Source organism: Salmo salar, chromosome ssa04 (assembly GCF_905237065.1).
Source record: "Salmo salar chromosome ssa04, Ssal_v3.1, whole genome shotgun sequence".
Taxonomy (NCBI): Eukaryota; Metazoa; Chordata; class Actinopteri; order Salmoniformes; family Salmonidae; genus Salmo; species Salmo salar.
Window position 1 is genome coordinate 83,842,429 of NC_059445.1, and position 16,899 is coordinate 83,859,327.

Below are 16,899 nucleotides of genomic sequence, written 5' to 3' on the forward strand. Positions count from 1 at the left end.
GTATAGTTTGGAAAGCAAATGCCTACTGCTGAAAAGAGAAGACTAATCTGTATGTAGAAACAGTACTAAAAAAAAAAACTAAAAAAAAAATAAACTCCCATTTTCTAGCTAATAGCAGCACTGTTTTTCAAAGTCGCTCATCTTGAGATGGGCTATCGCCACAGCAAGCACAATGGCCATCACTGTGGGTAGCCTATGGCTTCATCTCCATCGTTATGTAAGTCAGTGTGCATTATTTTAAAAAACAAAGCCCCGGGGTCTATGATTTCTAAATCCGGCACTATTTTCACGGCTTGAACTAGAACCTACAATTATAAAAACACAATAATCAAATCATTATTTAATATTTCCTTTTGACAAAAACAAAAAAGTTCTAGAATTGTTTGATTTCAGATTAAAATAAAATAAACGAGTTTTCAACCCTTTTCTATCTTGTCATGCAATAAAATATATGAATTGGCCAAAAAATACACAGACCTCTGTGTTCTCATACGTAGTTAAGGCCATGCTTCCATACGCGATAGCTACACAATTGCGCCCAGTCCACTCTGCCCAATAAAACTTTAACTCATTACCTTGACTCGTTCTCTGTTCAGTCTAATGTGACCCTGCTGTAAATCAAGCAGACAGATGATCAACATCAATTATCTGCTAGGGATGTTAGATCTAATATGGACCACGGCACAATGGTCTTCATCGGGTTAATGAAGGAGACAACAAAACATTATGGACATTCCTAACAATATTTTCCCTGCACTTTGGCTGTTGCATCGAGTGCTGTATCACTGAAGAATATAAAATCTATTTTGATTTGTTTAACACTTTTTTGGATACTACATGATTCCATAGTTTTGATGTCTTCACTATTATACAATGTAGACGATAGTAAAAATAAAGAAAAACCCTGGAATGAGTAGGTGTGTCCAAACTTTTTACTGGTACTGTACATTTTGGATTTGTGTGCCCATGAAAACTATATTCACACCGTAACATAAGGAAACTCTAAATGTTAAGTAAGCCTAGTTACAGTGCATTTCCAAAATTGCCATACAAAGAACTGTCCAAGCAAGATCCAGGATTCTTACCGGGTTCAAGTTCAATGTCTCATTTAACTGATAAATGCTTAATATATGATACAACAACAAACACTGCCATGAATGCAAGGTAAGAAATGTAGTGTTTTATGTCTCACGATTCTGGACAAATTTGTCAAGACACCAACCATGAAAAAGTGTTAAACATAGTTTATTAAATTAACTTGTGAATTTTATTGAATGTTCCTTATATCAATTACTACTTATCAACAGCTGTATCTGTGAGTTGTCCACCGCAGGAAATCCTCACTGGTACTCTAGCTTATAGAAATACCCTTAGGCGATGTCAGAGGTGTTACTGTGTTTCCCAGCATTATACCTATCATGGACATTCGATACACTGAGTAACATTAGTAGAAATCTCATGCATCCGTTTCACAAGTTTGAACATAGGAATGTGTGTGTTGTAGTACACAGTACAGTCGTGGCCAAAAGTTGAGAATGACACAAATATTAATTTTCACAAAGTCTGCTGCCTCAGTTTGTATGATGGCAATTTGCAAATACTCCATAATATTATGAAGAGTGATCCGATGAATTGCAAAGTCCCTCTTTGCCACGCAAATGAACTGAATCCTAAAAAAAAACATTGCCACTGCATTTCAGCCCTGCCACAAAAGGAGGCTTCAGGGCGCCCAAGAAAGTCCAGCAAGCGCCAGGACCGTCTCCTAAAGTTGATTCAGCTGCGGGATCGGGGCACCACCAGTAAAGAGCTTGCTCATCAATGGCAGCAGGCAGGTGTGAGTGCATCTGCACGCACAGTGAGGCGAAGACTTTTGGAGGACGGCCTGGTGTCAAGAAGGGCAGCAAAGAAGCCACTTCTCTCCAGGAAAAACACCAGGGAAAGACTGATATTCTGCAAAAGGTACAGGGATTGGACTGCTGAGGACTGGGTTAAAGTCATTTTCTCTGATGAATCCCCTTTCCGATTGTTTGGGTCATCCGGAAAAAAGCTTGTCCGGAGAAGACAAGGTGAGCGCTACCATCAGTCCTGTGTCATGCCAACAGTAAAGCATCCTGAGACCATTCATCTGTGGGGTTGCTTCTCAGCCAAGGGAGTGGGCTCACTCACAATTTTGCCTAAGAACACATCCTCTGAGAGCAACTTCTCCCAACCATCCAGGAACAGTTTGGTGATGAACAATGCCTTTTCCAGCATGATGGAGCACCTTGCCAAAAGGCAAAAGTGATAACTAAGTGGCTCGGGGAACAAAACATTAATATTTTGGGTCCATGGCCAGGAAACTCCCCAGACCTTAATCCCATTGAGAACTGGTGGTCAATCCTCAAGAGGAGGGTGGACAAACAAAAACCCAAAAATTCTGACAAACTCCAAGCATTGATTATGCAAGAATGGGCTGCCATCAGTCAGGATGTGGCCCAGAAGTTAATTGACAGCATGCCAGGGCAGATTGCAGAGGTCTTGAAAAAGAAGGGTAAACACTGCATATATTGACTCTTTGCATCAACTTCATGTAATTGTCAATAAAAGCCTTTGACACTTATGAAATGCTTGTAATTATACGTCAGTATTCCATAGTAACATCTGACAAAAATATCTAAAGACAGTGAAGCAGCAAACTTTGTGAAAATGTATATTTGTGTCATTCTCAACTTTTGGCCACGACTATACACCTCCATTAGGCTGATATCAATCATTATTCTTGAATTTAATGATTTTCAATGTGAGTGTCATTATTTCTATATAGCCAACACTTTCTCCTTCTGAACTTCTAACACCGGTAGGATGGGTGTGGCTTAGTGACAATGACCACAAGAGGAGCCACTCAGAGATTTGATGCAGTTACACCTCTGACATTGCCTGAACAAAGACAATGATTTTCTATGCAGTTCTGATTTAATCAAAGCCCTAATTTTTGTTAAGTTACCTTGGGGTGGACAAATTAACATAAGGCTTTACACGAGGCTAAGAGTTTTAATACAAATCCAAATCAGCCCCACATCTCAGTTGGATCTACCCAGCAAACGCTCCTACAACATTGGGAAGCTTAATGTTCTAATGGAGACTGTCATAAACTTCGTCGTCTGAAGAGGAGAAATCGGACCAATATGCAGCGGGTATATGAATCATCTTCTTGTAGATTTGAAGAAAAATGAACACTGAACAAAAGAACGACGAAAAACAGTCCTGTAAGGTACTCTGACTATACATGGAAACAACCACCCACAAAACACAAGCTGAAAACCCCTACTTAAATATGGCCTCCAATTAGAGGCAACGAAGAACATCTGCCTCCAACTGCAGGCAAAAACAAAAAACCCGAACATAGAAATTGAAATTCTAGAAATACAAACATAGAAATACATGACATAAAACTGTACCCAAAATCACAACATACACAAAACAAACACACCCTGCCACACCCACACCAAACTACAATCACAAATAACCCCTTTACTGGTCAGGATGTGACAGAGACCCAATTTTGGTTTCCAGATAATGTTAGCAGGACAACATTCCATGACTGATTTGTTGGAACCCCCTGCAGTCTATGCTATTTTCCTTCAGGAATTCTCGCTCATTTGGGAGTACATCTTCTCCTTTTGCAATCTTATCCAGAATCAAAGACTCTTTCTTCATTTTCTTCAACTCTACGATCCGATCCTCGAAGCCTGGCTTCCGTTCGTCCTCCTCTGTGCGAATGAGTATGTCAGTGTACTCCATAGTGGAGAGAGAGCTTGGCTTCAGTGCATCATCATTAAGTCTCTTGAGACAGTCAGAAGACTTCTTGATCAAATTCATCAGCGCATCCTTGATCATATGAAACTCATCCTCAAGCTTATCCAGCATCTCCTTGGTTTCCATAGACTTGCCCCACGCCTTCATGAAGTTGTCCTTCATTCCTTGAATAGTCTTTTTCTCAGTCTTTGTTTCATATGTCAACAAGACTTTTTCCCTGTCGTGGTCAGTGGAAGAGCATTTTCCTGGACATATGGTACAGTTGCCATCATCATCCATCACGGCACAACTTTTGATTTCATCCTCGTTTGGGAGGAAGCAGCAGGTGTGACATGTGAAATTGCATATCTTGCAGTTTGTCGCAAAGTCTTGGGATAATTTGCTTCTCTTCACCTGCAGCACATTTATCTCAGTCTCAAAATCTTGGTTCTGTATCATGTTCTCTTCCTCGTTCTCCAGACACTGTTTGAAGTGTTTGATCTCACTTAGCTTTGACAGACCTGCTGTGATCTGAGGGGTCAGGCGTGTCATGGTCTTCTCCAGAAGCTCACGTTCTTCCAGAACTTTCTTTGTCAGGGTCAGATCTTTACTCTCAATGCTTTCCAGTGCTTGGAAAAATTTCTTCATCTCCTTGAAAGTTGACCTCCATTGCTCTGGACACTGGGCCTTATGATCATCATCAGTATCATCATCTTCAGAGCTGCTCTCCGTCTCTTTTGAGAACAGAAATGAACTGTTGAATTTGAAATGGGTTGGTAGCCCCTTCTTGTCTTTCTTACAGGGCAGATTTGCAGCTTTTATGGCTTCTAGCACCGGTATTTGCTTCCCATCAACAAATGTCACAAGCATCAGGATGTTTTCAGCAACATCCTTTCCAAAGATGGACAGAATGGAATCAAAGATGTATCTCTGGGGAGGACTGAGACGAACAAGTGATGCCTGCACTACAAAGCAGACTGCATCAATGTGATCAATCCCTAAAGGATGACACAAGAAATCCTTCAACATCTGGGTGAGCAATTTATCTTGAGCCATTCCTCTGGTGTCTCCGAACCCTGGTGTGTCAATGATAGTCAGAGAATAAGGAATCTGAAAGCCTGGCTGGTTGTAGAGCTCGTATGATGTCACAACCACAGTCTGGCTCTCAGCCTGTGACCTGTTGGTCACCTCATGGATGAGCTTAAAGCGGTAACGTTCTTCCCACTTTACCCCGAGAATGTAGTTTATCATGACATTGACCAGAGTTGTTTTTCCTGCACCTGTGGCCCCCAGAAGCAATATCACCTTGTTATTACCTTGCTCAACTTTCTTCCCAAATCTGTACTGGTCAAAACTGTCACTTACACCCAACTTCGGTTCCAGATTCAGCCAGTGGATTGAGGGGTTGCCCTTTTCCACCTTCTGGGATTTTGTGAGGAACTCCTCACTTTTTGCTCTGGTTGATTTGCTTGTCTTCGGTTGGGGATCAGAGACCCTAAGGGTAGTCAGCACAGTCTCAGAACTGGGTAGACTATTCCCTGCTTCGCCACAGTTAGCAAAGACTCTGATGCTGTATGCAGTGTCAGCCTCAAGTCCTTCCAGTGTACTCTCTCTAGTGGTGGTTTTGATGGTGTGCCACATCTGATTGTCTATAGCCTTTACATTCTTTCTGTATTCAACCACATAACCAATGACTTCAACATCATCTCCCGCTATGGTAGGAATGTCCCAGTTCATTCTGATACTTCCCGATTCTATCCTCTTCTCTGTGGGTGGTCCAGGATGGCTACATGGGCGGGTTCTGAAATATTCTGTCCAGTCACTGGGGAGGCTCACACCAGGTCTGCACACTGCCTTGCAGCTAAAGCGATACTTTTTGTAAGGGTCCAAATGACTGATGGTGACCTGGTTAGTTGTAGCATCCGATTTCACCTCGGTCCACTCAGAGTCAGCCTGCTCAGCCTGGTACAAAACCTGGTACGACTCCACAGAGGTAACACCAAGGTTGGGAGGGTTGACTTGCAAGTGGACACAGTCATGCTCCAGACTCTTGATGGTGGGAACACCTGGCTTTGATGGCAGCTCAAACTGTGGACTCAAAAGTGTACCTCTTTCATAGACATGGATGGAGGAAGCAGTGAGGTGTTTGTTTGGAATTGATGCAATGCAGAATGCAAGATATTCTCTGCCTTTGTTTGAATCTTTGAAGTCTAGGAACATATTTATGGTTTGCCTAGTTAGGGTCGTTACCTCCCCCGAGCGAAACCACTTTTCTGCTGTAGTCTTCCCGGCTGCGTTGGGGTTGTAAGGTATCAGTGAAAAATCACTTTTTGATTCTTCCAGCAAGTAGTTCTCCAAGACTACCACATACTCTTCTTTCTCCTTCAAATAGGAAAATGCAAAACACACTACATAATCATTAGCTTTATCAAGCACTATTCTATCCAATTCACTGCTGGAATACACAACTTGTACCTCTTTCATTATGTCAAGGTAAGAGCGAACAACATTCATCTCTCTCTCTCTGTCGTCCAGGTACGTGATCATGAGGTCATTCTGGAATGGAGAACGTTCTTTGCTGTTGAGCATTTTTATCAGCTCTTCCTCCTCCATTCCTCCTCCTCTTATGTTGGGAAGAACCTTGCAGAGACCTTTCTGGAACACCAGCTTGTACTCTGAGCACAAGTCCCTGAACTTGTTGAGCTTGGCTTTGAGTTCAGGGAACTTGATAGCCATGTCATCCTTCATCATGTCCTGGCATTGTATATCAGTATTGTCCAGTCCGTCCATGATTCGCTGTGCGCGACGCACCAGGCTAACACTGATCTGCCTGACTAGCTGGGTAGCTGCAGAGTCCAGCTTCTTGAGAGGATAGAGCCAGGCAGTCATGGGCACAGCATGTTCTCCGTTCTCCCCTAGCAGACATGGTAGGCCAACATACACCTTGATGGCATCTTCAAATGTGACAGGGTTGTTTTCTAGTGCCAAATCACCATGGAAAGTGCAGTTGAATTTATTGGTCTCTCTCTGCTCTTCCTCACTCATCTTCAAATTTGCCTGCCCTTCTATTGACATTTGAGGGATCTTTTTTATTGTGGCCTGCAGGTTGCCATGGATGTCCTGGTGGTTTTCTCCTGAGGAAACATCTTGGTCAAAAACAAAAAAGGCCTGCGCTCCATAGAGCAGGGCAGTCACCACATGGGTTGCAGAGCCCTCTTGTAAGACAGAGTATTTCACATTTCCTGCCCCCAGGTGGTCCATGGTCAACTGCTCGAAGCGAGTGGTGGTACGGTACTGCAAAGAAACCCTAGACTGACGCTTTGAGGTCTTTTTGTCATGTAGGAATTCAGCAGAACCCTTCACACTGACTAAGCCACCAAGGAAACTGGCCTCAAGAGATGCAGACACATTCAAAGCTTCTGACTTGGCTTCACTTGAGTCTGAAGCAATGATTTTGAAGTCAGTGTTTGGCTGTGGATGGACATTGATGTGTTTCTGCAGCATCTCAGAATCCCAGAGAGTGATACCTGCAGTTTAAAGAGAATGACCAAAGAACGTTTATTGTGAAAATTATACTCCAACGTGTACATGTGTAAATATTTCTATATGTAAACATGGTTTAATTCAAATAACTAATTGAAGGTAAATATTTAATTCAAAGTAAACATTCTAGGTGTCAACCCATAGTTAGAAAACCTACACCTCCTATCCACTCAGAAGTAAAGAATGCTCTGTAGCACCATTTTAACCAGTCTGGAAATGGGTTCTATCTGAAGCTTCTTTCAGGTCAAATAGAATCTGGGTACCAAATAAAGGTTGCTATTTGGAACCAGAAAGGTTCGAGATAGAACTCTATCTAGAATGTTCCCCTACAGGGACAAATAGTGCCACATTACACTCTCAGAAGGAAAAAAAAGGGTAATCTTTGTCATTGACAGCATTACTACAATATGAACACTTCAAAAACAACCTGCATGACATCACTCTTTTGTCCCAAGTGTGTTCTCTAGCTTTTCTTACTCTCTGGTAACCATAGAGATGCACCAGAAAGCTAATCTCTCTGCAATGGCCGATTCTGTGACAGCATCATAGAGGACTTTATTGCCCAAAAGCCTGTTTTAGCATGGGCAGCTCCATTCAGGACTTTCACCATTTGAAGTAGTCAACTGGGAGATACTTCCTTTGGGTTAAGGAAGGATTAGATAATTCAATCTGGGTCCTCTGGAGGGATCAGACAGAATATAATCGCTGCCAACTGGTGAGGATAGCATAGCGCTAACTTATGCCATGTTATCCTGTTAGGGCTAGGGGGCAGTATTGACACGGCTGGATAAAAAACATACCTGATTTAATCTGGTTACCACTCCTACCCAGTAACTAGAATATGCATATACTTATTACATATGGATAGAAAATACCCTAAAGTTTCTAAAACTGTTTGAATGGTGTCTGTGAGTATAACAGAACTCAAATGGCAGGTCAAAACCTGAGAGATTCCTTTACAGGAAGTGGCCTGTCTGACCATTTCTTGAACTTCTTTTCCATCTCTATCTTTTACTAAGGATCTCTGCTCTAACGTGACACTTCCCACGTCTTCCATAGGCGCTCAGAGCCCGGGAAAAAACAGAATGTCGTCATCCCAGCCCCAGGCTGAAACACATTATCGCCTTTCTCAAGTGGCCGATCAAGGGACTCTGGGCTTATGCGCGTGACCCGACCGCCCCCGCCTTTGTGATTTTTTCCTCTGTTTGCCGAAAAGGAGATTCCCTGTCGGAATATTATCGCTTTTCTACGAGAAAAATGTCGTAAAAATTGATTTTAAACAGCGGTTGACATGCTTCGAAGTACGGTAATGGAATATTTAGAATTTTTTTGTCACGAATTGCGCCATGCGCGCGACCCTTCTTTACCATTTCGGATAGTGTCTGGAACGCACGAACAAAACGCCGCTATTCGGATATAACGATGGATTATTTTGGACCAAACCAACATTTGTTATTGAAGTAGCAGTCCTGGGAGTGCATTCTGACGAAGACAACAAAAGGTAATCAAACTTTTATAATAGTAAATATGATTATGGTGAGTGCTAAACTTGCCGGGTGTCTAAATAGCTAGCCCGTGATGCCTGGGCTATGTACTTAGAATATTGCAAAATGTGCTTTCACCAAAAAGCTATTTTAAAATCGGACATATCGTTTGCATAGAGGAGGTCTGTATCTATAATTCTTAAAATAATTGTGCTTTTTCTGAACGTTTATCGTGAGTAATTTAGTAAAATGTTAGCGAATTCCCCGGAAGTTTGCGGGGGGTATGCTAGTTCTGAACGTCACATGCTAATGTAAAAAGCTGGTTTTTGATATAAATATGAACTTGATTGAACAAAACATGCATGTATTGTATAACATAATGTCCTAGGGTTGTCATCTGATGAAGATCATCAAAGGTGAGTGCTGCATTTAGCTGTCTTCTGGGTTTTGGTGACATTATATGCTGGCTTGAAAAATGGGTGTCTGATTATTTCTGGCTTGGTACTCTGCTGACATAATCTAATGTTTTGCTTTCGTTGTAAAGCCTTTTTGAAATCGGACAGTGTGGTTAGATTAACGAGAGTCTTGTCTTTAAATAGCTGTAAAATAGTCATATGTTTGAGAAATTGAAGTAATAGGATTTTTAAGGTTTTGAAAATCGCGCCACAGGCTTAAAGTGGCTGTTACGTAGGTGGGACGAATTCGTCCCGCCTAGCCCAGAGAGGATATTATCTGATGGGACCAGCTACAATTTAGCATTCTGTCACGCGCAAGTAAATCAACAATTTTAATTAGCTGAGACTCATTTTGAGCTGGAGAAACTGTTTAAATTTAAATGGTTGCTTATGTTCACAATTATGTCCCCAATGTCTTCAACTTCTATGAGTGTATTAGCAGTTTGTAAATAAACTGAAAAGGTGCATATCACCACCTACTGTGTGAAGTGTGTACAGTATAGTCTGAACATGTATAAAGCCAAGATTGGTGATTTACTGACATCTGCAGTTATGGAATGTCTGTTCAGGAGTGCAATTCATTGGCTGACCCCTCCTGCTGATTCTTCCTTAATCCGTAGAAACTACTTTAAAATGGTGAAAGCCCTCAATGGTGTTCTCTGTGCTAGAACAGTGTGCCCTCTATCCAACTCAGTGGTGGAAACACTGTCAATGAATTCAAGATGATGCACACTGATTACCTCCAAACCAAAGAGGAATAGTTTCCTGTACCTGGAATGAGGACATCTCTACGACAGTCATACAGCATCCCCAGCTGGAAGGGTCGGCCCAGAGCGGCTAGCTCGATGGTCTCCGAGTCGGACATGACTCAGTGTTCTGAAAACATATCAGAACTGGGGTTACTTCAGCAGCCCCGGTATTAGAAAATTGCAACAGATAATATGGCTGTCAACATAAAAATCATAGTTCTTTTGCTCATTGCCCAGACAATGCAGCGTGTGTAAATTATCACTGATACAGTATGTTATGCAAACATTTGAGTCATTCACATCTTTGTTCTCCAGTCTTGTTGTTCTTTCTGAACAGGAAGAGGACTCTGGAGCCCTAACGATTGGTGCTCTTATTTCTTTGGGGGAAAAAAACAAAGACACTGAACATGTTGATGGTTTTCTGGTGGACATAATACAGTCTTAATTAAAACAATCCACCTTAAGTTGACTTAAGTAATGTACCAAACTGAAAAAAATAGAGGACATATATTACAAATGTGAGTAGAAAATACAGAAGTTTCTCTACACTCTGGATTTGTTTTTCAGCAAAACAGCAGCCACACCTCTTGTTTTGGCATACAGCTTAGCTTTTTGATGAGGCTGGTAACCCTCAAATACTAGAAGGACTGACAGTCCATGATGTTCACAGGATAGTTTTAAAAACATATTTGGAAGCTATATGGTTTATGTTCTTGTTGTTTGTAAACAATGGAGAAATAAAACCGTACATCAGTCATCATTGATGCAACTACAAGCCACGCTAACATCATTGGGCGTTTCTAGAATTGGAAGACATTGGGTGCTCAGCACCACCAAAATGGAATTTAAACATCTAAATGCAGGAATTTGGTTCACCTTGAGGTGAACATTGAGAGATTAGATATTTCAGTTTAGATATTTCAGTTAATTTGAACCTTCCCACCTGCCACAGCAGACACTGCCAGTACTCAATTATAGTAGCTAATGTGGGTCTCTAGTCTGGAAAACTATATTTACTTTATTTAGCAAATGTCTTACTTTTTTAAAACTCTGCATTGTTGGTTAAGGGCTCGTAAGTAAGCATTTCACGGAAAGGTCTACACCTGTTGTATTCAGCGCATATGACAAATACAGTTTGATATGATTTGATTTTTGATCTACAGTATATTGCCAAAAACCCCTATACAACTTCAAAAACAGACCGACTTGCCCAATGAGCCAAACTGATTAAAGAATACCACAGTATCCAAACACACAGTGTAATAATTTGAATCCATACAGCAGCTTTAGGCAGAGGGCTAAGCACACAGTAGACACCATCTCTTTCTCTGTGTTGTCTGTTGTTGTCTCTTGTCTACCCTCCTCTCTAATCCTGTCCTGATTTTAAAAAGTGTAAACGATTGTTTAAATAGTAATTTCACAGGCTTTTTTTTTTACCTGCAAATCCTTTGTAAACGATGTTTACATTTTTCACTAATTAGAATCTATAGAGCAGTTTGAAGTGATTGTGTGCTCAACCCACCTCTGTTCATTCTCCATCTACTCGCCTGTCGCCTCGCCTGTCGCCGTCTCAGGTCCTTGTTTGTTACGGTCTCTATGTTCTTCTGGTGTCACTCCATCATATTATCCTATTGTTGTGTTGCAGTCTGTGTTTTGTGCCTCATCTACTCTTCTGTTGCCATCTATCTCTGTGTCTTGTCTGCTGGGTCTCTTTAGTTCTGCCATCCAGAATGGCCAAGGGGATACTGAGGTAGCTTAACTTGTTTTGGGCCTGTGTCTAGGTCACCTAAATCCTCCTCTTCCCTACCATTTGCCCCTGGCTGCTGCTGTACTAAGTGCTACACTGGCCTGCTGTTCTCATCCATCCTCCTCGGCTCTAAAAGGTAGCAAGGAAGAGGTGCAACATGTCATCAGATAGATTTAAACGGTGACTGCCAATCCTGATTTGGCCTCGTTTCATATTTGGTTCATTAAGAACTGCTAGCGGCCATGACTGAATTCATCCATGAGTTAGTTTCAGGGTGTGGTTCCATGTGTGTGTGTGTGTTCGCAGGTGGGAAGAGTTAGCCAAATTAGTTTGCCAATTAGCTTCAGCTGGCTGGTGTGCAACCTGACTTTGGATAGCCCATCTCCGGGGCTAGTTAGGGATCGGGGCTAGTTAGGGATCGTCAATAAATTACACAATTAAAGGAGACAATATTTTCATGTTGCACACCTTTTACTTCTCATTAATGCTTTCAATATTTGCAAAGGCATTTATACAATTTATAGTTGGTTTGAGGTTAAGTCATTGACATTTGGAGCTATTGGAAGTCTTATATTTTACCATGTACTGTATAATTTACCTGTGGTCCCTAACTAGCCCAGTAAGGATATCCAAAGTCAACCCAAATTTACCACAGACATTACGATCTTGGCCGTGGGCAGTTGCACTCCGAATTGATGATTACTTGTGTGCTGCCAGCTGTGGATAGCTAGCTACACTGCATGTGCTTTCTTCCTGTCCTACAGTTACAAATAACACCTCCATTCAGATGATTAAATAGCAGCCTACCTGTTGGCTGTTGTACCACTTTTAATTCCATAATTTGAATTCCATCTTTCGGCGATTCTCGTTGAGCAGTGGAGAACAATGTTTTATCCACAACTCTGTCCATCGCTGTTGTAAATCAACTGCGATGCCAAAATGTTAACAGAATAACCTACAATGTTTTTTCAGCTTTACTCACAGGACAATGGCATACAACCCAGCGTAGGCATAGCCTATAGGCCTAGTGTTTTCATTTTTAGTTGAAATATTTTTTTGTATTCATTCAGGTTCACAGTGCGGACCAAACCAAGGTCCCCGTGCCCAACGGTTTGGTAGGTATACCTGTACCGTTACAGCCCTATCCTAGTATACAGACACAACCAGGGCAAGTCAACTGTAAAGAAAATGTTTAAATGTTCACATAACAGAGCAACACAACTCCAAACACGACAGATAAGAAGCTACATAGCCCCCTAGGCTATATGAATATAAAGAGACTTGAGCCAAAGAAAAATGGACTTGTGGAATGGAATAAGTTAACAGACCTCGTCAGTTCTACCATTACATGTCATTTGAGGATACAATTTAAGGACCTATGTATTTTCAATGGTTTGTTCACTGTACAGTCTAACCACAACGCTGGCCATCTTTTCACCTCTCTTTGTTGCTGCCCTCCCCCTTCTTGCAGGTTAACCTCTCGACAATGCAACAATAGACAAAGAGGCTAAATTAATTTAAAAATTACAAATTCCATTTGAAATTTCAATTTAATAAATGGGCAGTTCTTCACAAATAGTTACATAGACTATATAGAAATAACACGAGCCAAGCATGTTTACATGTAGAATGATATAGGTTATAAGACCTATGATTCATTTAATCAGTTCTACCACCTCAGCATTGCTCATTTTATAAAGGGTTAAATATGTTGTAGTGAAGTTCAGCTTCAGTCCACAGGGGGGCGCTGTGTCACTGTCAGAAGATATGTGCTTCAGTCAGAAAAACATTTTACTCATCTCTTCGTTCTCATCGAGCTACAGAAACGAAACCCATCAAATACACTTGCTGGAAATAACTACTTTTCCTAATATCATGACTTCTATCAACATCCTTAGCTTGCCCATTCACTAAATATACTGTTAAATAACTCAGACTGACATCCAATACCTTTAGGATACTGAACGCTAACTTATTAGCATTAGCCTACCCTTATGCTGATGTGGACTAGTTAGCTACCGCCAAACCTACAGCTAACTGCTGCTGCACTGCCTTTCTGGCTGTTCTACCCTCTCCACCTCATTCACTACTGACTCAACCTGATCACTTTTTTTTTGCCTCTTTCAGAAGAAATTCTGGAGTATCCATATTTGCTGTTTTATGCTGAGGTGTTTTACTGAGTGATGACATTGACATCTAACCGGTGCTGTAGGGGTGGGGGTTAAGGGACAGGAGTGGTCCACTGTGTTATATCTCTACCAAACACAGCAGACACTGAGTCACACCAGGGGCTTCTTGCAGTGCCTGCTACTGCCTAGCAAAGTATATTGGATAGTGTATTTTAGTCATTAAAATGTGAATAGCGCAAGTGATGAATCCTGAATAAAATTTGTGGATTTTTCTGTGTCAGAAGAGATCGGACAACAAGGCATCAATAGAATCTATTTATTGCAACGTTACAGAGGATTCTCAGATATTGACAGGCATTGGTTTTGAAAAAAGCATTTGGCGACAGCAGCCAGGTAAACAAAACCAAGCTAACAGGGTAATAAAACCACTGTAATGTGTGAACTATCCCTTTAAACACAGAATTTGAGGAAAATAAAAAAGGCAGTGCAATTGTAGATATTAAAAGTATACAATGATTATGTTCTTTCTCCAATAATTCATTGTGGATAAATTAACTGTTTATGCCCTTGTCTCTTAATATTTGAATACATTTATACAGTTCTGTGATCTCCTTTTGCATTTACTTTTTCCTGCTTTATCCTGGTCCTTTCATCCTTCTCTCGCTGTCTATTGTGTTCTATTAATTTTTGGTTCTCGATCTACCGTCTTCGTTCTTCTGCCATCTTTAGTTCTGTTTCCATTATCACGTTCTTAACCAATCTAATTTATTTATATAGCCCTTCTTACATCAGCTGATATCTCAAAGTGCTGTACAGAAACCCAGCCTAAAACCCCAAACAGCAAGCAATGCAGGTGTAGAAGCACGGTGGCTAGGAAAACTCCCTAGAAAGGCCAAAACCTAGGAAGAAACCTAGAGAGGAACCAGGCTATGAGGGGTGGCCAGTCCTCTTCTGGCTGTGCCGAATGGAGATTATAACAGCACATGGCCAAGATGTTCAAAATGTTCATAAATGACCAGCATGGTCAAATAATAATCATAGTAGATGTCGAGGGTGCAACAAGTCAGTAACACAAGAGTAAGTGTCAGTTGGCTTTTTCATAGCCGATCTTTGAGAGGATCTCTACCGCTCCTGCTATCTCCAGAGAGTTGAAAACAGCAGGTCTGGGACAAGTAGCACGTCCGGTGAACAGGTCAGGGTTCCATAGCTGCAGGAAGAACAGTTGGAACTGGAGCAGCAGCACTGCCAGGTGAACTGCAACAAGGAGTTGCTTCTTTTCCTCTTCAGTCCTCTTTTCCTCCTCCACTTTCTGTTTTGGCTTGATCGAGGTCTCTCTGCCTTATCCGCTCGGTTTTTGGATTTATCTCCACCCATTCGTTTGTTGATCTCTGACTTTCTTAGAGATGATATGAAAATAACCAAAAAAAACAGACAGTGAATGCTTTTGCTCGCAAAGCAGTAATTTTGTACTGTCTGCTGAAGAAAGTGTGCCTGCTCCAGGCCCCACCTGTTTATGAATGGCTTTGCCTGATGTCCTTTGTGGTGGGCCATCTCATGTATTATGATGCATTTAGCGGACACCTTGGGTCGATTGATTTGTGAGTTGACCTTCGTGCCCGCTCCCATACCCTACTATTCTGTATTTCTTTTGACTCATTTGAATACAGGTAGACCAGAAAAGCCACATCCCAGAAGGGCAGATAAGCGAAAACCATGATTAGTAGCACCTGCTGCTCATCTGTTTCTTTACAGATGTTGTCACTACACACTGAAGTCTGTAAAGCCGCCACATCTGTGTGCGCTATCCCTGATGCAGTGAAAATTACTAAAAACCTAGAATAATGAAGAAAGCTTTATGCGACAACTTGAGTGCGAACCCATTACACCAGCGGGTTTTACGCACCAGCCAAGCCTCTGGGAGAGCGCGATGGTTCTCTTTTGTTCAATAAAGCATCCACATTATTACAGCTATTGTCTGGGATTGGTACTTATATTTGATAATTTTTTACATTTAAATTAATGACAGTATAAGCTGAAATTTGAAGAATATAACTTAAAAATACGTCATGACCTTATTACTACGATTGTTTATTTTGGGTTCTAATGGGGAAAAAGACACTTATTTTACTCCATTGTTTATAAATATATAAAAAGCTATGTATAGATTCAAAAAAGATGGTTAAAACTATAATGCAGATGTCATGGACTGTCAGTCCTGGCATCTGGAGCACTGTCTAGAATTTGAGAGGGGTTACATTTCCCTAGCCACATCCCTCAGTTGTGGACCACAATAAGTGGTGGGACAGACAATGTTATTTCTCAACTATCAATTATAGCTAGAATTAAAGCTACATTTGGTGAAACAGCGCCTTTGATATTGTTTTAGTGATGAAACGCAGGAGACAAGTTGTGTCAGATGGAAGAAAGGTGTTCTTCCTTTGAAGTAACTTCGTTGTTGTAATATCCCAAACGGACGTGCCAGTTTCACCAAATGCGGATTGTAGCTTTAATGATTGGACAGTAAAGGTTTTGCTTAGCAACCATTTAGGCTTATCGAAATGAAATAAGGGTTAGTAGCCTACCTTAAATCAACGAAGCTTTCCGATGGATGTCAACCAGACAGAAATCACAAGTAGATGTACAAAACAGAAGCCTAGTAGAGCCCATAGGTCGGGATGTATCTCTACCAAGATGTAGACCGGGAGTGACACCCTGTTTTATAGACCAAATCACAGAGTTTCTATACCCAGAGGCGCAACATCGCGAGACTTCCAGGAACGCTTGTGAAACAGACTGAACAGAACAGGCCGGGATTTGGTGCTTGAGAAGTCAATGAGAGAAGTGAAAATATCTTCCTTAGTTGTTCATTTTCTCGAAATCAAAAGGAAAACCCTAGATTTGAGACAATTTCTTAAGTAGGTGAACATGTTATTACGCTAATCTCGGGAAAGTGATGAACTGACAGGTTTTAATTTGAGTCAAAAACACGTTTATATCGCAGGACTGCCTTTGATTTGA

General features: G+C 41.3%; 1 protein-coding gene across 1 annotated transcript; it reads right to left on the reverse strand.

Annotated features, from left to right (window-relative positions):
- Window positions 1-2,678: 2,678 nt before the first annotated feature.
- LOC106592893 (uncharacterized) lies at window positions 2,679-16,565 on the reverse strand. The gene is made up of 4 exons (XM_045717422.1): window positions 16,464-16,565; window positions 10,306-10,382; window positions 10,028-10,132; window positions 2,679-7,301 (listed from the first exon to the last, which is right to left on the reverse strand). Exons 3-4 carry the CDS (start codon window positions 10,119-10,121, stop codon window positions 3,559-3,561), a joined length of 3,837 nt encoding a protein of 1,278 aa, XP_045573378.1. The 5' UTR covers window positions 10,122-10,132; window positions 10,306-10,382; window positions 16,464-16,565; the 3' UTR covers window positions 2,679-3,558.
- Window positions 16,566-16,899: the final 334 nt, after the last annotated feature.